The sequence below is a fragment of the Melanerpes formicivorus genome, unplaced genomic scaffold, assembly GCF_026170545.1.
Source record: "Melanerpes formicivorus ecotype bairdi unplaced genomic scaffold, bMelFor1.0.p_v2 SCAF_10, whole genome shotgun sequence".
NCBI lineage: Eukaryota > Metazoa > Chordata > Aves > Piciformes > Picidae > Melanerpes > Melanerpes formicivorus.
The window spans coordinates 23,855,204-23,879,887 of record NW_027142362.1 but is presented as its reverse complement, the minus strand read 5'-3'; the positions used below and the strand labels follow the sequence as shown (position 1 = coordinate 23,879,887).

General features: G+C 52.0%; 1 protein-coding gene across 9 annotated transcripts in view; it reads left to right on the top strand.

Moving 5' to 3' along the window:
* Positions 1 to 2,238: 2,238 nt before the first annotated feature.
* The window catches only part of NEO1 (neogenin 1), a 328,814-nt gene continuing 306,368 nt past the window's right edge, over positions 2,239 to 24,684 (top strand). For 5 of the 9 annotated variants that reach the window (XM_068144292.1, XM_068144287.1, XM_068144285.1 and 2 more), the window contains exon 1: positions 2,240 to 2,636. In XM_068144292.1, the coding sequence (XP_068000393.1) occupies positions 2,522 to 2,636 (115 nt within the window). In that variant the 5' untranslated portion in view covers positions 2,240 to 2,521. Of the gene's footprint in view, positions 2,637 to 24,684 lie in introns of all 9 variants that reach the window. The other 4 variants (XM_068144291.1, XM_068144283.1, XM_068144290.1 and 1 more) reach the window with 2 other exon arrangements.

The window sequence follows — 24,684 nt, the reverse complement described above, 5'->3', positions numbered from 1 at the left end:
TGTAAATTACAGTTCGTTGCTGGTAATCCTTCTGGCATATCAGATATCAGCCTAAATCGGCAAGCGTGGTATGGAGCAACCCAAACATCCTTCTGACGAGGTAATTATTCCTCTTTGTGAGAGCGCTCCGGGATATTTTTAGTGGAGGACAACCCCCTTCCCTCCCCCCCCCGCCCCGAGTGCTCCCCAGTTTCCTGACAGGAACGGCGCGCAAAAACCCTAAACTAATGAAGCAAGTTTCCCAAGGAGGAACGCTTCAGACACCTGTACTTTCAGGCAGCCGGTACTTTGTAGTCATGTCAGCGTTTAATTAGCCGTTCAGGTCTCGGTGCGTGCAGCAGAAGGCACACCTGTGTCTGGTGTGCTGGAGCGTGGTGGCTTCTCCCTCGCCGTAGAGCCTCCAAACACAACAGATCCGCAGATCAGGGATCATTCCGGGGGCACACGGAGCTGCCTGCATCACGAGGGGCAGCCTCGCCGGGCGCACAGAGGTTACCAAGGCAAACGCTGCTGCGATGGCTCCACAGTCCCTTAGCAGGAGTGGCACTGCCAGCCTCAGCGCCTGTTTCTTCCTAGAACAAACGATTTTAAACTGCTTTCCAAACATTTTGCACTACAGACAGACATTTGGGGTTGTTTTGGGGGGTGGGGAGGGTGCACCCGTGTTCCACGTCTTGCAGTGCCCCAGGGGTACGGTTATCTGCCGGTTACCGCTTCCCGAGCCCTGGTGCTACATAATTTATGCGCTGGAAGAGACGATTCAATTAGTCAGTAATAAAATGAGCAAGGGTAGCGTGGGCACGGTAAAAATATAATCCAGTGGGCAACAAGCTGAGAGAGGGGAAGGGGGTGGGGTGGGGGAAAGTAAGGGTACACTTCATATGATTAATGAAGGAAGAATGTATATTTATAGCTCTCATTGTGTCCTTTGTAAGGCTACGGCATCCAGCAGCAAGGCTAAAGCCGGCTGGTAACGACGCAGCATTCAAATGCTGTGGATTTGAATGGCAAATGCCGTACAAAAACTAATTACCCCCAGGAGGATGAAAATACATTTCACTGGCCTCTTTCAAAGTGTGTTTAGCCTTCTCTCCGCTTTTATTTATCCTTCGGTTTGAGCAACGCGCTCGTTACAAAAGTCAACATCCCCAACGGAGCGGCAGAGATGCTCCCCCCCAAAGGAAGAAAAGAAAAGAAGTTTCTGCAAGTTATTTTGACACGATCAGAGCCATTTTATGCCCCCCTCTCCCGAGGCAGGGCTGCCGCATCTCCCCCCGGTTCCCAGCAACACGCTCCTCGCTTCGCAGCTACTCCTCCTCCTCCTCCTCCTCCCTGCCACATTTCCAAGGACAACCAGACCGGCTCTTCACGGTTGGCTCTTGCACCGCTTCGTGCGTGGCAGCGCACGGAGATTCTGCAGCCACGCTGGGCCGCGGCTCGCAGAGGGGAAAATAAAGTTTATTTCACTGCAGGGCGGCAGCTTGGCTGCATCGCTCCCGCCGGTGTGCGGAGCGACAGCCGCCGGCACAAGCCCAGGCGCGGCGTCCGCTCCGCGCCGCACCGCCCCGCCTCGAGCCGCGCTGCCGCCCCCGGGCTCCCCTGTGGGGCTCACCGCAGGGCCGGAGGGTCCGTGCCGGCCGCAGGAGAGCGGGCCCGGACAGCGGGGAACTGACCTCCTGAGGGGACTAACCGCCCGAGGGCGCGGCGGCCCCGGCCTGAAGGACGGTGGCTCAAGGGACGGCGGTACCGGGCTGCGGGGACTGACCGCCTAAGTGGCGGCGGTACAGGCCCAAGAGAGCTGACCACCTAAGGGGGAAACCACCGCGACCCGCAGTGACAGCGGCCCCGGCCTGAGGGGCCCTGAAGGCCCACGGCCCCGAGCACAGCGGCCTGAGGGCATTCTCCCTCCTCAAGCGACCCTCGACCCCCTCCCCTCGCCGCCTTTCCCCGCCGGCGGGGGCGCGGCGCAGGCTCGCGCGCAGGCGCGGTGACCGCGCGGCCGGGCGGGAGCGCGCACACCTGCGCGGAGGAGTGGCGGGGGGTGGGGGGGAGGTTGTGTGGGCGGTGGGAGCGCGTGCGCGCCGACCCCCGCCCGGCCGGGAGCGGTGGGAGGGGAGGAGCGCGCGGGGCGCATGCGCCTTCGGGGGGCGGGCTCGGGTGTGTATGTGTGCGGGGGGGGCGTGTGTAAGGGGGGGGGCGGGAGCGAGTGAGGGGAGGAGCGCGCGGCGAGCGCCCCTCTGGCTCCGTGTAAGGCAGCGGCGGAGCCCGGCGCTGGGACCGGCCCGCGATGGAGTGAGCCCGGCCGCTCCCGCCCGCCCTCCTCGCTGGCCGCTCTCCGGGGCGGCTGCGCGAACCCCGCCGCCCGGCTGAGGGCCGCCTCCTCGGGGTGCCGCAGGGGCGCAGCCCGGCGGAGGAGCGGTGGAGCGCGCTCCGGCCGCCAGGCAAGGCAGGAGAAGCTCCCCCCGGGGGGGAGGAGGGGCTGGCGCTGGGTGCCCGGCTGCCGGGCGCGGGGAGCGGAGAGATGGCGGCGGGGAGAGCCCGGCGGCTCCTCGGTTCCCTCTGGATCGCCCTTCTCCTCGGGCAGCCGGACCCGGCCGGCGCTGCCGCTCGGAGCGGCTCCCAAAGCCTTCTCACAGGTAAGGAGCCGGGCGAGAGCCTGACAGCCGCGGCGCCGGGCGCCGAGGAGGTGGCGGCGGCGGCGGCGTCGCGGGGAAGAGGGGCCGGGGGTGTGCGGGAGCGGCCGGGGGCGGCGGCGCGCGCCGAGGGGGCTCGCGGCGGGGCCGGGCTCGCCGCCGGGGGAGCCTGGGGGAGCCTGCGGGCGCCTCGGCGCGGCGGGGCTGGCGGCCCGGCGGAGCCCGAGGGAGGGAGGCGAGCGGCGGCTGCCGGCGCTGCCGGGTCCCCTCCGCTTGCGGGAGCCGGGACGGCGTGGGCGGCGGAGCGCGCACCAGCAGAGGCCACTGCACACCTCCGTAAGCGGGCGGGGAGCCCTGCCGGCGCCTGGCCCGGAGGGGGGCAAGCGGCACCTGAAGCCCCTTGCTGCAGCCTCGGTCACCTGTGCGCCCTGCGCTCCTCGCCGCCCCTGGGCTGCAGCACGCCCGGAACGAGCGGGGGGGCTCAGCCTGCAGACCTGGAGAGCGTTGCTGGACCCTCGAGTGGAGAGGCGATGACAGACAACCTGTGGAGAGAGGGGAACTTGCCTGGAAACTGTGCCGCAATGGCCCAGAAACGAGCGGTCTGGCAGCGGTTCAGCCGCTGTGGTTCTCACACCTTTTACCATTGTTACCTTTAACGATCCATTATTGAATCCCGGTTCTTTATAGGCTACGAAAGAAAACCCCGTAATCTCCTCCAGATGAAGCGCGGTGTGCAGACCGGGAGGCTTTCTTCTGAGAGCCCCTTTAATGCTGGAGAAAGCTCCCGAGCTTTGCAGTAACGGTGCCTGCTCCTTTGGCAAAACATGGGCTTTCAAAAGTAACTTTTTCCTTTGGGTTTTTTTTTTTTCCCCTTCCTTTTCTTCTTTATTCCTTCTGATCAGCCACTAGTAGAGAGCTTGAAGGAAAAAAAACTGCTTTTTCTTCTTTATTCCTCCTGATCAGCAACTAGTAGAGAGCTTGAAAGAAAAACCTGGTCCTCAAGGTTGAATGCTGGGATGTGTTTTTTAATATATATATGTTTTTATGTACTCCCCTGTAGATGAAGTCCTGGGTTTTTAAAAGGCAGCTTTGTGCAAGTGGGATTTGGAAAGGAGAAGGAAAAAAAATAAGCAGAAGCCAAACCTGCTGGTTTATAGCAGCTTGGCAAAGTGAGAGTGGTTAAAATGATTTGAAACAAGGGTAATTGCATCATTTGAAAAAAGCAGGGTAGGCAGTAAGGGAGTTCTCAGCTTGGGTACCCCTGGTGTAAACCGTGCAGGCTGACTCCTGTTGACAGGGAGTAGTGCAGTTGATTCCCTTTGCAGGTTCCAGGGATGAAGCAGATGGTTATGTTTCTTTTTCTCCTTGTGATAAACGTTGTGCTTGGACTCCAAGATCTCCAGAGTGTGTGTACCAGATAAGTTTACTTTTTTGATGTGTAAGCCCTCGCCACGTGATGATTCTTTGTCAGTATTTACTGCTCTGCTGACAGCTCGCTGTAGTTACAGCCCTGCTGCTCGCTCCTTTATGGCGGGAGGAAATCACGTTGGCAAGGTGAGGTTTTATCTGCTGAAGCCAAAGGTGTGAATTAAGTCAGCAAAGGGGGAGCGCTGGGCTGAAACGTGTGAGAGAAAACCTTCGGTGAAGCTGGCTGCAGGGATTTGCCAGCATCGTTGTGGCGATCTTGGAAGTCCTGGTGAGCTCCTACTCTGCTCAGCCTCTTTTGTGGGACGGCAGACGGGCAGGCACTGTCCCGTTTCACCCCTGGGGCTAACTGTCCCTAGCCCCGAGGCTGTTTGCAGCAGTTGTTTAGAGGCAGTAGCTGAGTAGGGAGAGGCGTTTTTGAGTGCCTGAATGGAGATGAGATACTTCAAGCATAATGGAGGAGCTTCATGGTAATTCACACTGTTTTCTGCCTGCTCACGACTATTTTTCACTTTAAATAGAGGACGTTTGACACAGACTTTCACATTTGACTGGTGGGAGAGGGACATTCGAGTCCCTCCCTGCTCGAAGGAGTGCTGACGTTCCGCCTCGTGCATGGAAGTGTTGCTCTTTGTGTTTTCCATGGGAAGGTGATGGTGCCTTTTCTGTCCCATGCTTTGTGAAGCTCAAGCTGTTAGTGTGCTCAGATGAGTCTTACATGGTTGGTGTGAAGGACTGGAGAGGCAGAGGAACACCAGGTTCTAGGTCCAGGGGAAGCTTTAGCTGTGAGACTGGTGTCTTGGCTTGTCGAGGCTGTAGGCTGCTATGTCCACAGTGGCAGGTGTTTAATGCAAGCCCCTATCCCCCCTAGCCTTTTGGGGTTGGTAAAGATGACATAAATGAGCAGAAGTTAGAGATCTAGAAGCTCATACCCATTGTAGGTAGCCCTTAGAGTGACATCTGATGCTACCTATAAATAGCCAGGCATTGCTCTCTAAGGAACGAATGAGTGTAGCTGAATTACTTTAGGAAAAATCTGTGTAATTGACTTTCTTTGTGTATCTGTGGACACCAGAGTGTTTCCTGGTCTGTCTGGTTGCTTTGCCAACAAAGGAAAAGCTGCTGAGTGCCGAATTAGGGGAATATTTCACTTAGAAAAAGGGACTAAAGCCCACCCTCCCCCCCCAAATCAGTAGTGAGGAACAAGCACTGAGTTAAGTTAAATCTTGCCTCTTGGAACTGTTTGAAACTGACTTCAGATGAAAGTGAAAACTTTGATCTATGCAGGGTTTTATTATTAAGAATAAAGTTGAATTCAGTGCCACTTTTAAGTCTTAGTAGAACAGCTGTGGCAACCTGTAGGCACCAGTAAGGTTGTAAGTCACCAGAACAAGAGGACACAGTCTCAAGCTGTGCCAGGGGAAGGTTAGGCTGGAGGTGAGGAGAAAGTTCTTCACCAAGAGAGTAATTTGTCATTGGGATGTGCTGCCCAGGGAGGTGGTGGAGTCCCCATGCCTGGAGGTGTTCCAGAGGGGATTGGATGTGGCACTTGGTGCCATGGTCTAGTCGTGAGGTCTGTGGTGACAGGTTGGACTCTGATCCTTGAGGTCTCTTCCAACCTTGGTGATACTGTCATACTGTGGTATTGAGAAGTGGGAAGGGTGTTCTGTCTCTTCCTGTCTTCTGGGAGCTGGGGTTGTTCAGCCTGGGAAAGAACAGGCTCTGGGGAGACCTGATAGCAGCCTCCCAGTACCTGAAGGGGGCTACAAGAAGGATAGAGAGAGAGTGTTTGCAAAGTAGTGATTAGGATGAGGGGAATGGCTTCAAACTAGAGCAGAGCAGATTGAGATTGGATGTGAGGAACAAGTTCTGCACCAGGAGGCTGTTGGAACACTGCAGCAGGGAGGTGGTTGAGGCCCCATCCCTGGAGATACTCAAGGTGAGGCTGGACAGGGCTCTGGGCAACCTGATGTAGTGGAGGAAAGCCCCTGCTTACTGTAGGGGGTTGGAGTGGGTGAGCTTTGGAGCTCCTTTCCAACCCAGACCATTCTGTGATTCTTGAAGTCAATGGAGTCAATGTGTGTGGTGGTGTCGAAGGTTAAGCTGGGTGGGCATGAAAGCTGGATGAGGAGGTGGCCATAAAACCTGCACAAGGCTCCCCAGTCTGGTCTGCTGAGCAGGGTGTTGATTGCAGACCACTGGTGCAGGCTGTCCTGGCTGTGGGGGAGGCTTCATCTCCGGGGTGCAAGTGGAGTATGGAGAGCTGCAGAAGATGGGAGTCTGGATCATCTGGGTTCCTTAGAAACAGAAGGTCATTATTTGTTTCTGGTTTGTATGTGCTTCTTGATTATTTCTAAATATATCCCTGGTTAAAAATAGAGTGGAAATATCCAGGGCTCAGTTATATCCCAAGTCACTTCAGCACAGGGCTCCAGCTGATCCTCCTCGTTCCCAGTCGGCCTGTGTCAGCTCCCTGCATCCTGGATGCAGCAGTTTGATTGCTTGTAGCTCCTGTGGTGTGGAGGGACCAGCCCTGCTGCCTGTGCACGTGTATCAACAGCAGCAGGAGGAAGCTGGGTGGATGCTGGAGCGTGGTGTTGGTGAGGGTGAGCTGTTGTTCCAGTAAGCTGTGAGTCCAGGTGCCTTCCAGCATGGGTTGTGGTGCTGCATTGTTGCTTGACCTCAGCTGGAAGTGCCTAGGTTGGCATGGCCTTTGCAGCCTGTGTTTGGTTTGTTAGTCAGCCTGTAACTAGCATTTCAGTGTAAAACCTGCAAAGTTGTGCCTGATAGCACACTGAAAAACAGCAAACAAAAATGGTCATTTTTAATAGAGAAGGTGAAAAAAAATCCCTTGGCTTTGTTGCCTCCTGCTGACTTAGAGAATCCCAGAACTGTCAGGGCTGGAAGGGAGCTCAAGGATCAGCCAGTCCCAACCCCCTGCCATGGGCAGGGACACCTCACACCACAGCAGGTTGCTCACAGCCACCTCCAGCCTGGCTGCAAACACCTCCAGGCAGGAGGCTTCCACCACCTCCCTGGGCAACCTGTGCCAGGCTCTCACCACCCTCCTGGGGAACAACTTCTTCCTCACATCCAATCTGAATCTCCCCATTTCTAGTTTTGTTCCATCCCCCCCCAGTCCTTTCCCTGACACCTTCAAAAGTTCCTCACCAATTTTCTTGTAACCTCCTTCAGGTGCTGGAAGGCCACAATGAGGTCTCCTGGGAGCCTTCTCCTCTCCAGCCTGCACAACCCCAACTCCCTCAGTCTGTCCTCACAGCAGAGCAGCTCCAGCCCTCTGCTTCTCCTCCTGGCCCTTCTCTGGACACCTTCCAGCACCTCCAGATCCTTCTTGTAATAGGGGAAACTTAGCAAAGCCATTTCAGTTAATTACAGTAGATGCTTCTTTATAAAAATGAGGCTATTTGGTTACTTCTTGTCACTTGGAGCACATCAACCTTCAGCCAAAGCTTTCTGGAGAGATCTGAAAACAGTGCAGGCACCTACCTGAGCCTCAGTGTACTGCCAGGGGGAGGAGCGCGGTCAGAAGTCACAGGGGAAATCGTGGGAGTTAGGAAGACTACACAAAAGCAATGCCATTTGTTTGCTACCCTTTGCTTCCAAACTATAACACCATGTAACTTGGGCAACAGCAGCCTGGCCTGAGTATGACAGAGCCTTTGAAAGGACCCTCACAGGTTTGGCAGGTTGGGAATGCTGATGGGTGCTGGTGTTTGTCACTGACTGTTCCAAGTGGGCAGGGTTTTTCCCATTTCACTCTGCCTTGCTTGTGAGGAGGTAGAACTGCAACTCTTGCCAGCAAGTAATTAGTGCTCATTTCCCACGAGGAAGCTGTTCTTGTGTCCATCAGTGGGAAAGAGGCTTAATTCTCCTTCTGCTTAACCCATTTGTAGGGGTTTTCATGGAGTTCAGTGGCAGAGTTCAGCTGGCTGCAGGGCCAAGATGGCAGTTTCATGGAATTGGTTCAGTTGGAAAAGGCCTCCAAGATCTAGTCCAACTGTCAATCCATCACCACCATGGCCATTAAACCACGTCCCCAAGTGCACAAGTTTCCTGAACACCTCCAGGGATGGGGACTCCACCACCCCTCTGGGCAGCCTCTTCCAATCCCTGACCACTCTTGCAGCAAAGAAATCTTTCCTATTCTCAAACCTAATCCTCCCCGGTACAGTTTCAGGCCATTTCCTCTTGTTCTATCACCTGAGACTAGGCAGAAGAGACCAACCCACCTCACTCCCACCTCCTTTCAGGGAGCTGTAGGGAGCACTGAGGTCTCCCCTCAGCCTCCTTTTCTCCAGGCTGTACACCCCCGCGGTCCCTCCGCTACTCCTCATGAGCCTTGTTCTCCAGACCCTTCCCCAGCTTCTTTGCCCTTCTATCACATTCAACTTGAGTGCTGGGTCAGAGCAGGCTTCTTTCCTTTTGGCTGAGTGTGAAGAGCAGTGGTTCAAGCCCTGCAAAGTGCCCCAAAGCTTAGCCCAGTGTCTGGAAACAGCAGCTGATGCAGTGAGCTCTGCTTGTTTAGCATGAGTGCTGCCTCAGGAATTTGGGGGGGGCTGTAACAGACCTCTGCACCTGGAATAGTTTAGGATAGTGCTCTGAGGCTATTGATCTTAAAAAAAAAACCCACAAAAAACAGAGCAAACCAGCCCTTAATAGAGAAAATGTCTCAGTGCTGTGGAAACCAGAGTCATATTTTACTGATTGGATGCTATCGATTTCATTCTCCAGTTAAATTGGCAGGATGAAAGTGGTAATCCTGATTAATTCCACAGACAGAGAGAGGCTCAGTTGAGGGGTGTGGAGGTGCAGAGCTCTGTAGGACAGTGGCAGCTCTGGCTTTGTCTGCTCTGAGGTGCTTTAAGTGATTTTTGTGGGGTTTTTGTTGTTTGTTTTTACTGTTGAATATTGATGCAGAAGAAAGCATTCAGTTGCACAAAGCATGCAGACTCTCAGCTCATGATAAAGCCTTTTCACAGGGCTTAAACCAGCTTTTTATTTGCTTGTTTTTTGACATGAAAGCTGTCCTTGCAAAGGGGCTGAAGGAACTGGCAGGGTTCTGTTGCTCACCTCCCTTGGGTGAGCTTGGGAAGTTCTGTGAAGGATGGAATCGTGGAATCATTTTGGTTGGAAGAGACCTTTAAGTCCAACTGTTAACCCAGCACTCTCAGGTCACCACCTCTACATGGTTTTTACATCCCTCCAGGGATGGTGACTCCTCCACTGCCCTGGGCAGCCTGTTCCAGGGCTTGACAACCCTGTCAGGGAAGAGATTTTTCCTAGTGCCCAACCTAAACCTCTCCTGGCACAACTTGAGGCTGCTTCCTCTTGTTTAGGAGAACATCCTGACCCCCACTTTGCTCCAGCCTCAGTCCAGGGAGTTTTATCACTGAATTGTTAGGGTTGGAAGGGACCTCAAGGACAATCTAGTTCCAACCTCCCTGCCATGGGGAGGGACACCTCAGACTAGATCAGGTTGCCCAGAGCCACATCCAGCCTGGGCTTAAAAACCTCCAGGGATGAGCTTTCACCACCTCCCTGGGCAACCTGTGCCAGTCTCTCACCACCCTCATGGGGAAGAACTTCTTCCTAATATTTTATCTATATCTCCCCTCTACAGAAGAGAGTGAGAGAGTCCCCCCTGAGCCTCCCTTTCTCAAGGATGAATGACTCTTGTTCTTTTAGCCATTAATCAAAACTCTTCCAGACTCCTCTTGTTCTTTAGACCCTTCACCTGCTTTGCCCTTCTCTGGACCTGCTCCAGCACCACAATGTCCCTCTTGTACTGAGGGGCTCAAAACTAAGCCCAGTATTTGAGGTGTGGCTGCACCAGTGCCCAGGCCAAGGGGATGACTGTGTTTGAGTTGTGTAGGGTACAAACAGATCCAATGCTTAACTCTAATAAAGAATATTTAATGTTCCTTTCCCAATCTGATTAAGTAGCAAATGACTACAAAGCAAAAAGAGTTGATTTTTGTGTGCTGGAACTAGGCAATATCCCTGCAGCCATTGCTCTTGATGCTTTGGGTGGGAGGCTTGAGAGGGATTGGATGTGTTGGGAGAGAAATCACACTGCACCTCTGAAGGTGCTGTTCAGAAGGGGCTGTCTAACCAGGAGCTTGCTAGGCTCCAGATGCTTAAGTAGGTATTTTTTGGGGTCATTCAGTGATTCTCATTGCTAGCCTGGGAACCTTGCCAGTTTACCTTAGGTTTGCTGCTGTGCTGTGACCTGGACTGAGTGTGGCATTTTCAGGAGGGAGTGCACTAGTGATCTGTGGTGTGACTGTAGCCTATTACAGTATCACAGAATCACCAAGGCTGGAAATGACCTCAAGGATCATCGAGTCCAACCTGTCACCACAGACCCCATGACTAGACCATGGCACCAAGTGCCACATCCAGTCCCCTCTTGAACACCTCCAGGGATGGGGACTCCACCACCTCCCTGGGCAGCACATCCCAATGACAAATGACTCTCTCAGTGAAGAACTTTCTCCTCACCTCCAGCCTAAACCTCCCCTGGCACAGCTTGAGACTGTGTCCTCTTGTTCTGGTGCTGGTTGCCTGGGAGAAGAGACCAACCCCTTCCTGGCTACAACCTCCCTTCAGGTAGTTGTAGAGGGCAATGAGGTCACCCCTGAGCCTCCTCTTCTCCAGGCTAAACAATCCCAGCTCCCTCAGTCTCTCCTCATAGGGCTTGTGTTCAAGGCCTCTCCCCAGCCTTGTTGCCCTTCTCTGGACACCTTCAAGTCTCTCAATGTCCTTCTGAAACTGAGGGGCCCAGAACTGGACACAGGACTCAAGCTGTGGCCTAACCAAAGCAGAGTACAGGGGCACAATGACCTCCCTGCTCCTGCTGGCCACACTATTCCTAATGCAGGCCAGGATGCCCTTGGCCCTCTTGGCCCCCTGGGCACACTGCTGGCTCATGTTCAGGCAGCTGTCAATCAGCACCCCCAGGTCCCTCTCTGGCAGCTCTGAGCCACTCTGACCCCAGCCTGTAGCTCTGCATGGGATTGCCTTAGCCAAAGTGCAGCCCCTGGCACTTGGACTTGTTGAATGCCATCCTGTTGGCCTCTGCCCATCTGTCCAGTCGGTCGAGGTCCCTCTGCAGAGCCCTTCTGCCCTCTGACTGACCAACATCTGCTCCCAGCTTGGTGTCAGCTGCAAACTTGCTGATGACTGACTCGACCCCCTCCTCCAGATCATCAATGAAGATGTTAAAGAGGATGGGGCCCAGCACTGATCCTATTCTCCCTGTTCCTCTCACCTTCTGGTTTTCATAGCGAGTGAGGAAAAAACCTCTTGAGTTGGTGAGCTGCTCTAGAAGAAGTACCCTGCATGTTAGGGCTGTTTTCCTTCCAACTGCATGGTTCTGTGCATGTTAGCAGTGAATTCTTTGCTGTGAGGCAATTTGTGCTGCTGCCCACTGACAGACTCAGTGCTCATCACCACTGAGGAAATTCCTGTGCTCTGTTAGTGCTGGCTTTCTGCTTTTGCAAATGTTTAGTTATCATTTTCCTAGTCCATTAGCTAGGTGCTGGCTTCTGTTAATGACTTGCTTTTGCTGGTGTGAATTCAGATGATTCATTTCTGTCTTGTCAAAGTGCTTGATGGTTTGTGGTATCCTCTGGTCCCATGGTTTTGTCCAGTGGGCTGTTCCAAGTGTAAAAGGTCTCTTCCAACCTCTCGTGTACTGTGATGAAATTGTCCACTACTTCATTGCTCTGTCAGAGAACTGGAGTATGCTGCTGTCCTTTGTAGTTAAGTGAGACAAGACAGAAGAGGATTTTTCACAGTGAGAACAGTCAGACATGGGAATCATTTCCCAGGGGAAGTGGTGGATTCCCCTGCATTGGGCAGTTTTAAGACTCAGCTTGACAGGGTGCTGGGACAGCTCATTTAATTGGCCAAGGGAGCTAATGGTATCCTGGAGTGCATCAAGAGAAGTGTGGCCAGCAGGGCTAGGGAGGTTCTTCTCCCCCTCTGCTCTGCCCTGCTGAGACCACAGCTGCAATCCTCTGTCCAGTTCTGAGCTCCCCAGTTCCAGAGAGACAGAGACCTGCTGGAGAGAGTCAAACTGACACCACAAGGATGCTCAGGGGACTTGAGCATCTCCCCTGTGAAGGGAGACTGAGAGCCCTGGGGCTGTTTAGTCTGGAGAAGAGAAGGCTGAGAGGGGATCTGATCAATGTCTATCAATAGCTGAGAGGTGGGGGTCAGGTGGAAGGGGCCAAACTCTTTTTGGTGGTGTGCAGTGATAAGACAAGGAACAACAGATACAAACTGGAACACAGGAGGTTTCACTTCAACAAGAGGAGAAACTTCTTTGCTGTGAGGGTGACAGAGCCAATGAGCAGGCTGCCCAGAGAGGCTGTGGAGTCTCCTTCTCTGGAGACTTTCAAGGTCCACCTGGATGCATTCTTGTGTGACACTGCCCTAGGTGATCCTGCTTTTGGCAGGGGGTTTGGACTGGATGGTCTCTGGAGGTCCCTTCCAACCTCTAGCATTCTGTGATTTCATCTACACTATCACTTGGACCAGATGGTCCTTGGTGTCCCTTCCGTTCTGTGATTCTTGAAGATTCTAATGAAGTTACCCTTATTGGAGTGAATCTCAAAGGTCAAATTCAGAGTGTGTTTGTTTCTAGCTTCCTGCCCTTCTAGATGTGTGAGCTCTTAATATTTTAACCTTTGTTTGTGTTTGATGCCTTCTTTTTACGTGTCTTGGAGCTGTTGTGCTTTGTGCCACTGGGTCAAAGCATCTGTCAGCAGCCAGCACAGCTGTCTTCCGTTATTATTCTCCTTTGATAAATGTAGCTTGTTTGATGTGCTTTTAGCTTTTTTGACATGTGTCTCATGGTAATGTTGACCCAGAGGGGAATAATGCAGTGCTGCTGGTATTCTGTGGCTGGAGGTTTGGTCTAGCATAGGTTGAACTGTGTGTTCCTTGCCTATTAAAACACCCAAGTTAGGCTTCACATTGTTTGGCAAAGATGTTGTGCTTCCATCTGTTCAGTGTTCTGCATGTGATTTACAGCCAGGTATTGATGAGTCTTCCTTCTGTACAAGTTCTATTATAGTGTTTTCTTTGCTATTGTATTTTTGAGCCATGGAGGAATCCAAGTTTCCTCTTCATGCAGTTTGCAGCTCGTAGCCAAGTATTGAGGAGTGTTCTTTCCATGTAAGCTTTGGTAGCTTTAGGCTTTTCTTTACTATGGTATTTTGAGCCATGGGAATCTAAGATTCCTCCTCATACTCCTGTGACTCTATGAATGAATGTAATATTTTTATGGCTGACATAGCACTTCCCACAACACTGTCTTGGAAGTAAAAACTGTCTCTGATGGTTTTGGCCCCAGTGATTTCTCTCTTCTCTTCCCTTTGGCACAGACATCTTTGTGTTACAAACAGCACTAACAGGCTGGAGTGCTTGGGGGCAACTTCCAGCTTTTTTCCAGCTCTGGATTTTCACTATAATGGTGCAGTAGTTTGCTTCCACTTGGGCTGAGCTGGAGTCAAGTACTTCTGGCTCAGTTTCGTCCTTCTCTGTTGTCCCCTGTAGTTAATAAACCTGAACATCTCTTCTTAACACCACTCTGTGGTTCCTGTATTGAAACCTTGGAATCTAACTGCACTGAGAAGGGGAGAGCCACAGAGAGAGGTGCTGGGATTGTCTTTCTAAAAGTAGAACAGGCTGCCAAAAGTCACTGAAGTTATTGGACCTGCCATGGCTTCTAAGATCCCTTGGTTGTGTATTGAAAAGCAGATTACAGCTTTCATTCTGCACTGTCAGGGGCTGCTGTTGAATAACTACATGAAACCTGTGGCAGTTAGTGTCATACAGGGCAGAGGGGAGAGCTGGGGCTCAACAAGCAGGTGAAAATGACTTTATAAATCCTCACAGAATCACAGAACTGTCAGGGTTGGAAGGGACCTCAAGGCTCAGCCAGCTCCAGCCCCCCTGCCATGGGCTGGGACACCTCACACCACAGCAGGTTGCTCAGAGCCACCTCCAGCCTGGCTGCAAACACCTCCAGGCAGGAGGCTTCCACCACCTCCCTGGGCAGCCTGTGCCAGGCTCTCACCACCCTCCTAGGGAACAACTTCTTCCTCACATCCAATCTGAATCTCCCCACTTCTAGTTTTGTTCTATTCCCCCTAGTCCTATCACTGCCTGACACCCTCAGAAGTCCTTGCCCAGCTTTCTTGTAGGCCTCCTTCAGATCCTGTGTCTGTTAAAACAATTTACAACTGCTAATATTGCTGCTGGACAGCAGACAGGGAGGGAAGCGGAAGAGAACTGGAAATAAAGGCCAACTACTTCCAGAGATGTGGGTTTTTAGGTGTGGTGGGACACCTGAGTAGCTTGCAGCATGCTCTGTGCAGCTGGAAATGGGGTGTTTGGTGCTGTGCTGTCGGGGCTCTGCTGGCAGGCAGTGCAGCTCTTTCACTATCTGTTTGTGACTCTCTTGCTGGAGATGTGTCTGGGCAGAGGCGAGGCCGCTGCCAAACGGTAATCCTCTTCCCGTGTGTTTGGTTCAAGCATTTCAAGCTGGCAGTGCCAGTAAGAGGAGGAGGAGGACCTGCAGGCTCTGCCCTTCCCTTGGCTTTCACAAGCGTTTGTGGAGGGCGTAGAGGGTTGGATCCGTTCCCTGCCATGCTGTGTGCCGGCACAGGAGGCAGAGGTGACATCAGCATGGGGGAACGGTGGCACGGGAGAGCCAGGCTGCTGCTGGCACTGCTGACTGGAGGCAAAGGTGACATCAGCATGGGGGAACGGTGGCACGGGAGAGCCAGGCTGCTGCTGGCGCTGCTGACTGGAGGCAAAGGTGACATCAGCATGGGGGAACGGTGGCACGGGAGAGTCAGGCTGCTGCTGGTGCTGCTGACTGGCACCAGGCTGGAAGGGGGAAGCACTGAACGAAGCACAGGGCCTGCCTTGTGTCACTGTCTGTGTCGTGAACGGTCTGATGTGGCCTAGCATGCTGGGGTCAGAGCTAGAGGCAAGAATCTCCTCTGAAGTGCCTTGCTGTTTGTGAGTGCATTTGCTAAGGCTTTGGAAAAGTTCCCCTGCACACTGGGAAGGAATTCTTACGTACTATTTTGGTTTGTTGCTTCCCCCCTTCACCCTCCCCCCCACTGAAATATCATCTGGTTCTTGTCCTGGTTTGAGAGCATTTGTCTCATGTTTAGCAGCCAGCCCAATCCTAACCCTTGGCAGTTCTGAGGTGGGAATAAAGCTCTCAGTTTCATCTTTACATACTTAGCCCTGAGAAAAAGAAAGGTAAAACTACCAGATAGGAAGCACTTTCAGGAGGAGGTTACTGGGCTGGTAATTCTCTGGAGCTTCATTTAGTGATGGTTACCTGTTGGAGCATATCACTGCAAGTGTCACTCGGAGTTGCTTCTGTACCAACACCTGCATTGGAGCTTTGTGAGGCCAGGGCTTGCAACCTCATCGCTGTACTAGCATAAGGATAACAACTGGAACCTGGGTGAGAATGTAAGAAGGCTGCTAGGTGTGAGTGTGAGCTGCTGGATGGGAGTGTGAGAAAACTGCTGGGTGTGAGCGAGAGCTGCTGGATGAGGGTGTGAGCGAGCTGCTAGGTGTGAGTGTGAGCTGCTGGATAAGGGTGTGAGCGAGCTGCTAGGTGTGAGTGTGAGCTGCTGGATGAGGGTGTGAGCAAGCTGCTAGGTGTGAGTGTGAGCTGCTGGATGGGAGTGTGAGAAAACTGCTAGGTGTGAGTGTGAGCTGCTGGATGGGAGTGTGAGAAAACTGCTAGTGTGAGTGTGAGCTGCTGGATGAGGGTGTGAGCAAGCTGCTAGGTGTGAGTGTGAGCTGCTGGATGAGGGTGTGAGCAAGCTGCTAGGTGTGAGTGTGAGCTGCTGGATGAGGGTGTGAGCAAGCTGCTAGGTGTGAGTGTGAGCTGCTGGATGAGGGTGTGAGCGAGCTGCTAGGTGTGAGTGTGAGCTGCTGGATGAGGGTGTGAGCGAGCTGCTAGGTGTGAGTGTGAGCTGCTGGATGAGGGTGTGAGCAAGCTGCTAGGTGTGAGTGTGAGCTGCTGGATGAGGGTGTGAGCAAGCTGTGAGGTGTGAGTGTGAGCTGCTGGATGAGGGTGTGAGCAAGCTGCTAGGTGTGAGTGTGAGCTGCTGGATGAGGGTGTGAGCAAGCTGCTAGGTGTGAGTGTGAGCTGCTGGATGGGGGTGTGAGTGTGAGCTGCTGGATGAGGGTGTGAGCAAGCTGCTAGGTGTGAGTGTGAGCTGCTGGATGAGGGTGTGAGCAAGCTGCTAGGTGTGAGTGTGAGCTGCTGGATGGGGGTGTGAGTGTGAGCTGCTGGATGAGGGTGTGAGCAAGCTGCTAGGTGTGAGTGTGAGCTGCTGGATGAGGGTGTGAGCAAGCTGCTAGGTGTGAGTGTGAGCTGCTGGATGAGGGTGTGAGCAAGCTTCTTCTCCAGGGCGATCTTATAGCTCCCTTCCAATACCTGAAGGGATCCTACAGGAAGGCTGCAGAGGGACTTTTCCTGAGGGTGTCTGGAGACAGGACAAGGGGGAATGGTTTGAAGCTGAGGGAGGGCAGGGTTAGACTAGGGGTTAGGAAGAAGCTCTTCAGTACAAGGGTGGTGAGACTCTGGAACAGGTTGCCCAGGGAGGTTGTGGCTGCCTCCTGCCTGGAGGTGTTCAAGGCCAGGCTGGATGACACCTTGAGAGGTGCCCATGGCTGTGGGGCTGTAATAGATGATCTCTGAGGTCCCTTCCCACCTCAGCTGTTCTGTGGTTCATATGATGTGACAAGACCCTTGTGAAGGGCCAAGCCAGCCCCAGTGTGTGGAGACTCGGGGCTGAGAATGCCATCATTGCTCAGTGTTCCCAGGAAGGAATTGCTACTGAAATGAAGTGTGGAGGCTCTGCACAGAGGGGGAGGCTGGCATGAAGGTGAGCTGAGCTCAGCAGAGCAGGGGGCAAGCAGGAAGATGGCAAACAGCTCCCTTCCTGTACTGGGGTCTGGCTTGGTGTGGTTTTGGTGGTTTTGCAGAGCATCTTAGGAGAAGGCTTTTTGAAATGACTTGGTTATTGCTTTTTTCTGAAAGAGATAATAATAGCAACACAGAGGTGGAGATGACCATTGTGCTGCCAGGCCTGCTTCTGCCAGCCAGTGTCATGGGGCAGTGCATCTCAACTTGTGCAGAGGCTGCTGAAGGGACAGTCTCAGGGACTACAGCTGGAATTACAGCACTGTATTCTTAGGCATGTGCAAGGGCAAATTCCAGCATGCTCTGTGGGCTCCATGCAGCTCTCCATCATCATTTTCCCAGGTTTCTTCCTTTTCTAGAATCTGACACGGCTTGTCCTCTGTTTGAAGTGTAAAACAGCTTAGTTATCCTAATCTTCACATGGGGTTGTTTGCTTATCCCTAGTCCAGCTCTTCAGAGCCTTCATTTCAGGTTCTGTAGTTTTTCTCTTGTTGCTGTTTTCTTTTTCTCCTTACCTCCTTATTTGAAGTGACAGTGGCTTTGTGGAACATACCTAAGAGGTCAGAAGCAGCTTGGGGTCTGCAGTGACTTAGTAACTATCTCTGTTGGGGCTCTATATAATGTTTTAGAGCTGTGGGTGAAAGCAAACACAGGCAGGCCATAGCTGCAGGAGATGGAGTGTCAGCTTGGAAGGACTGAGGGCTTTTTCTCTTGTGCCTTGGAGTGTAAATCAATGTTCTTCACCTTTCAGCTTGAGTGCAGACAAGCAGTATTCCTTCCAGGTGGTGACAGCGTTGTGGCGGTAGTCTAAAATAGGGAGGCAGAACCTGCAGGGTGACACCACAATGTATGAATAGAGGTTTTCATCTTGCAAATTGGAGGCTTTGGGAGGGAAGAACAGTCAATTTCTGAATGTGGAAGGAGAAACCAGTCATCAAATGCATCCAGAGCGGCATCTGATGTATTCTGGCTTCTGGGTAGTGTGAGTTGAGGGCGTTTGCTGCTTCAGCGTGCCTGGAGTGTCTGATGGTAACAACATTACCAGCCCAAAGGCTGAAGTGTTATTTTTCCAAAGCAGTTGTTTATTTACTGCTGTTAGCAGCTTTTCATATTCCTGAGGAAATCAGTCTAAAGCAAAAAGGCAGCATTTGCAGCAGTTGGAATTGCCTGTCCTGGAGCTGATCTATGTGTGCGGCTCTTGTGAGACCCCAGCTGGAGCACTGCATCCAGTTCTGGTGCCCCCAGCATAAGAGGACCATCAGACCGCTGGAGTGGGTCCAGAAGAGAGTCATGAAGACAGTCAGAGAGCTGGAGCACCTCTGCCATAGGGACAGGCTGAGAGAGTTGGGGCTGTTTAGCCTGGAGAAGAGAAGGCTCCAGGGAGACCTTAGAGCAACCTTCCAGTGCCTGAAGAAGCCTACAAGAAAGCTGAGGAGGGACTCCTTACAAGGGCTTGTAGTGATAGGATGAGAGACAATGGCTTTGAGCTGGAGGAGGGGAGATTGAGACTGGAGATGAAGAAGAAATTCTTGCAGTGAGGGTGGGGAGACACTGGAACAGGTTGGCCAAGGAGGTTGTGGGTGCCCTCTCTCTGGAGGTGTTCAGGGCCAGGTTGGATGAAGCCTTGAACAGCCTGGGCTAGTGGAAGGTGTTCCTGCCCATGGCAGGGAATTTGGATCTTTGAGATCCCTTCCAACACAAACCATTCTCTGAATGTCAGAGTTTCCATCTGTTCTGGCTTTTGTTCTCTTGGGAACTTAGTGTGGAGGCACCACTGGTCATGACTTGCTAGCACAACTGAGGTTGGGTTTTGGAGTTCTATCATCTCTGCATTCGTGTTCCTCTTCTGCAGGCTTTACTGCTTCATCATAGCATTTTCTCAGCATATTCTTTGCTTGTTTAGTGGAATTAACAGAACCCATAAGAACTAGCTTCCTGCCTTTATTTTTACCTAAAAGCACCATTTTCCCCAAGTTAGTCTACAGGTTTCATTCTTTTCCTGCAGAAGGCTGTGCAAGTTTATCAGCTGGTCATTTCTGTTAGAGATTAACACATGGAGCATGTTGATTGCTTGGATGTTGAGCTCTAATGTGAGCAGCTCATTGCTGAGTGCTGAAGGGCTGTTGGTTATTGTGGGTGAGTGCAGTGAGCAGAGAAAAGAGGGTGATGGTGCTCATTTAAAAAATCAAAACAAAATCGTAATTGGCCTTTGTAGATTCTGCCTCACAGCTACTGGTGGTATCAAGGGCATTGCTGAATTATTACCAGATGCAAAGCTGGATTCACTGCCCTTGACTGGGATTCCCTTGGGATGCAGAGCAGCTGGATTGAATTGGTAAGCTGAACCTGGAATCACAGCACATTCCATGAGCTACCTGTGTTGCTGGCATCTCCTTTCTGCTTGGAACTCCTGCAGCCTTGCTCTGTCAGTTGGTCACAGAGCACTGGGCTTAGGGTGCAGAAAGCTCTCAAGGGGTTCATGCGGATTTGCCTTTGTCCTGCAGTGTCAGTGTTAGCCTGGAGAGGAGGAGACTCAGGGGTGACCTCATTGCTCTCTACAACTACCTGAAGGGAGGTTGTAGGCAGGCAGAGGTTGGTCTCTTCTCCCAGGCAGCCAGCACCAGAACAAGAGGACACAGTCTCAGGCTGCACCAGGGGAGGTTTAGGCTGGAGGTTAGGAAGAAGTTCTACACAGAGAGAGTGATTGCCCATTGGAATGGGCTGCCTGGGGAGGCGGTGGAGTCCCCATCCCTGGAGGTGTTCAGGAGGAGACTTGATGGGGTGCTTGGTGCCATGGGTTAGTTGTTTAGGTGGAGTTGGATTGGTCGATGTGTTGGACTCGATGATCTTGAAGGTCTCTTCCAGCCTGGTTTATTCTATTCTAAAATGGTGAAGTTTGGTTTCATCTGAAGAGAGGTTGATGCATGGCACTTAATTCCTTGGTCACACCTGTATGGTTATTGCCTGGTGTCACCTGTTACCACAGAGAACTGAAGGGTAGAGGTGACATTGTGGCTGGAAGCATCAGAAAAGCAAGGGTGGAACAGGGCAATACCCTGTTCAGTATGCCAGGAAGCTGTCAAGATGCTGTTGCTGAGGTTCTGGCAGCTCGCTTGGTAGCGGTCACAGGACTGAATATTTTTGGTGCTTTTCTAGAGGTGCTGTGTGGGAGAGGAATTGTTACCTCCCTAGAGGTGCTGTGTGGGGGAGGAATCATTCCCTGTTCTTTGCAGATGAAGAGAAATATTTCTGTGGCTGCCCAGCTTCTTTCACTCCGGAAGCTGCCTCCAGTTTTCTGGGGGGGAGCATCCTGGAATTCAACTTTTAGGGTGGCGTCGTTTGGAAAAGTTCTCTTCAAGCAGCTTTCTGAGAGGCTGCTGAAAGGGCTTTTGGTGTTGACCAGATGATCCCTGGCTGTGACTGTAAAAGCAGCTCCTTATTCAATTCCTTCTCCTCCCTTTTATGATCTTAACTGTTGTATTTACGCAGCCTCTTCCAGCAGGCTGAATGGGAAGCCTCGCTGCTCGTTCTGTAATTGCTTCTGTACCCTTCCCCAGCTATAACGCAGCCTTCAGTGGTGTCTGTGGAGAAGTGATTTCATTTGGAGGTGCCATTTCCTAGATGTTTTTAGAATACAAATGATAATGCTTGTTTTCAGCTCTTTTGATTTGCATGTAAGGGGGAAAGACTGATTGGAGAAGGCAGCTTCAGTGTACTCTGCAGGTGTGTTAGTGCTCGTTAGAGATGAGGTGAAAATGAACACAGCAGCTTGAGCAGACCAGCTGGGCAAAATCAGCTTCTCAAAACCCCAAACCCTCACATTTTTGTAGTTGTAACCAGCCTGGGCTTTAAAAAGCACACCAATGAGCACAAGCATGCCTCCAAACCAAGTGAAGATGGTGGAAGTACTGAGCAAAGAAAGCTGTAACTGGAGTCTGTGAGCCTTGTTCCCACAGGCAGCGCAGGAAGAGAGCAACCCCACAACTTGGCTGGTTACAAATCATTTCCCTTAGCAGAAAGCTGAAGTTCAGCAACTCAGCACAAAGGTGTTACACGTTAATTATTTATCCTGTGCTTGCATGCTGGAGTTCTTGCTTTCATAAAGGCTTCTGGGGGAGGTGGCTGCTGTTTCTTTTAGGTTAGCTCCTCCCAGCCCCCCTCTTTGTGTAAACTCTCCAGTGCATTCTCCACACTGGCCTCTGAAGTTACTCCCAAGCTGGGACTCTCAGCAGTCAGGTAAAACCAGAAAGAGATTCCTGGGATAAGTGTTTAATTGTTGTGGCTTTGCCATCCCTACATCTAACTTTTTTTTTGCTCTCCATAAAGCTAGGACTGGACTCGAGTTTTCTTCTTACCCTGTGTTTTTGCACTTACAAACTCTGCTCAATACGAAGTGTTTATCGTGGAAGGCTGTTTAAAGCTCTTGGTGACATCTGGTGTTGTTCTTTCTCTGAACTATACTTGACTGAAAAAAAAGAAGTGTGGTGATCCAGAAGCCTCACAGGAAATCTCAACTGCTAGGAGAGTAATTTTTTACATGAGGCTTGTAAACTTTGGAGGGACAGGCCTGAGAACTTGGAGATGCTTTGAGTGCAACCATAATACGTCAGATCTTGTAGTGACAGAAGGAGAGGGACTGGCTAAGCTTGAGGAGGACAGATTTAGACTGGAGATTAGGAAGAAATTCCAGAGAAGGGCCACAAGGATGATCAGAGGGCTGGAGCACCTCTTCTGTGAGGACAGACTGAATGAGTTGGGGCTGTTCAGTCTGGAGAAGAGAAGGCTCTGAGGTGACCTCATTGTGGCCTTCCAGGATCTGAAGGGGACTACAGGAAGGCTGGGGAGGGACTGCTCAGGATCTCAGGTAGTGATAGGACTAGGGGGAATGGAATGAAGCTGGAGGTGGGGAGATTCAGGCTAGAGGTGAGGAGGAGGTTCTTCACCATGAGAGTGGTGAAACCCTGGGATGGGTTGTCCAGGGAGGTGGTTGAGGCCCCGTCCCTGGAGGTGTTTAAGACCAGGCTGGCTGAGGCTCTGGGCAGCCTGATCTAGTGTGGGGTGTCCCTGCCCATGGCAGGGGGGTTGGAACTAGATGATCCTTGTGGTCCCTTCCAACCCTGACTGATACTATGATAAGTGAGACACTGGAGCAGATTGCCTATGGAGGTTGTGGATGATGCCTACTCCCTGGAGGTGTTTGTGGCCAGGCTGGGTGAGGCCTTGAGCAAGCTCATCCCCACCATGGGCAGGGACACTTTCCCCATGCTGTTGGAAATAGGTGATCTTTAAGGTCCCTTCCAATCTCAAATCTATGAATCTTTCTGAGGTCTCTTTCTGATTTTTGGTGTAAAAACATTTAGGCTTCATGTCTGGAATGGGGACATAACCACGAGGCTAAGCTGAGGAGGCTGTATCCAAATCTGGTAGTTAAGATCCCTGTCAGAATCTGGATTAAAAATTCTGTGTGAATCTGCTTGATGACAGCTTTTTCAACCCTGAAAAAAAGATTCCTAGGGTCTCCTTTTGCATCCTGTGGGAAGATGTAGGAGATGGAGAATGCACACACAGAGGGTGAGGAAGAAACACAGAACATAGGAAAAATGGATGGAGCTGGATGCAATCTGAACGTGCAAGGGAGGCAGGGAGGGGGTGAGCTGAGCTATAAAGTGCCACAGATGCTTGTTAGGCAGCAGCACTGACATCCATCATGTATGGGATGATGGTGGTGAAAGACTTTGACAGATCTTTTAGTGTCTTTCTGTGCAAATCCAGCGTGGAATGGGAATGAGTAACGTGTGGCGCTGAGCTCCGGATTTCATGCGGGCGAGGGAGGTGTTTGTACACAAGTCCCTTACGTGTTTGGGTTTGCAAACCCAGGGAGTGCCCTCCCTTAATTAAACAGCAAATGTGCTCATCTCTAATGCTGAAGCATAACTCTCTGTGTGCTTTGTTAGAGGCAGGCTGGCCCTTGGTGAAGGCGCAGAAACAGGCTTCAGTTTGGGAGGGGGCTGGTTGTATTTACTCTGACTTGCTGTAAAGGCTCTGTGAGGTTATCGAAGCTGCTCGGCAGAGCTGTGAGGTGAACAGAGCTCCTGAGAACTGGGGAGGGGGACAGCATTCTACCCCACCCCAGAATTGGGAAGGGTGGTGTTGGCTCTCTCTAGCTGTCAGCAATTAGCCTTTCAAGTAAACACTGAAAGGAGTTTTAAATATGTGAAGAGGAGTGCAATTAGGAGCCTCTTCTTCCCTTAGTGCGGCCTGGGAGCCACACTGTGCTGGGATCATTTTATTCAGATACATTTGCTTGGCTAAGGAGGAGAATTTAAACCCCACACCTGAATACCGTGCTGAGGGCCTCCTTCCTCAGGACTGTTTTCTTTCAATTAGTGTGGTGCTTGCAGCCTTTCTCAAATGTTCCTCTTGTTCCTCATTGTAGAAATAATATTTTTCCTTTCTTAATGTCTTTTTTTTTTTTTGTGTGTGTGTGTGTGTTAAAAACTGCTTTAACCCTTGACCCCACTGGTATGAAGTTAAATAAAAGAAGAATAGAGTAGCTGGCTGTGCCTGCACCGAGATGTGAAACAGAAAGAAAGCCAGGAAGGGACTTTTTACAAGGGCTTGTAGGGATAGGACGAGGGGGAATGGATCGAAGCTGGAGGAGGGGAGATTGAGACTGCAGATTAGGAAGAAAATCTTTGCAGTGAGGGTGGGGAGACTCTAGCACAGGTTGCCCAGGGGAGGTTGTGGATATCCCCTCCCTGCAGGCCAGGTTGGATGAGGCCTTGAGCAACCTGGGCTGGTGGGAGGTGTCCCTGCCCATGGCAGTGGGTTGAAAGCAGAGGATCTTGAAGGTCCCTTTCAACCCAAACCATTCTAGGCTTGTATGAAGAGATGTCTTGCCTTCTGATTTTGTTCCTTCTGTGGTGCATGTGGGTGCTGAGCAGAAACCTGTCCTGCTTAAGGAGCGCTCCCAGACTGTGGGTGCATCCCGCAGGAGCGTGAGGCCCTTTGACAGCCCAAAGGTATCGATGGGGAATTTTTAGAGGTCTTAATGAATCTGAAGCTCCAAAAAACCCCAAAGAAACCCACGCCAGCAAACCCGAGCAACAAACAAAAGACCCACAGCAAACAAACAAAACCCCACAACAAAACCCAACGAGAGCAAACCGCAAAACCCAAACAAGCAAAACCACCCCAAGCTAACCCCCGTACAAACCAAACCCGGTGGGGGTTGTAATTCGGGGTGGTTCCCAGCGAGCTGACCCCGCTGAGGGCTGTCGTTCAGAGTCGTTGCCGGCCGTGCGCAGACCCAGCGGCGCGGGCGTGCTATGGGAGGCTGTGGATGTCGGCGAACACGCCTCGCCTCGCCTCGCCTTTCTCTCTCAGCCTTGCCTCTAATCCTGTTGCTGATATTTTCATTGCTTGACAGAGCAGAGGAATGTCTGAGGCCGCGGCGGGGGGCTGGCGAAAGCTGTTCGCCATCAATGGCAGCGGGATTGAGCTGTGAGCGGGGAGAAGCCGCCCGCGCTCCCCGGCCGCTGGAGAGAAGGGGCTGGAGCCCAGCGGATTTTCCTGCCCAGGGTGAGGAGGAGGAGGAGGAGTGATTTCCTTGGCTTGTGGTGCAGGGAGAGA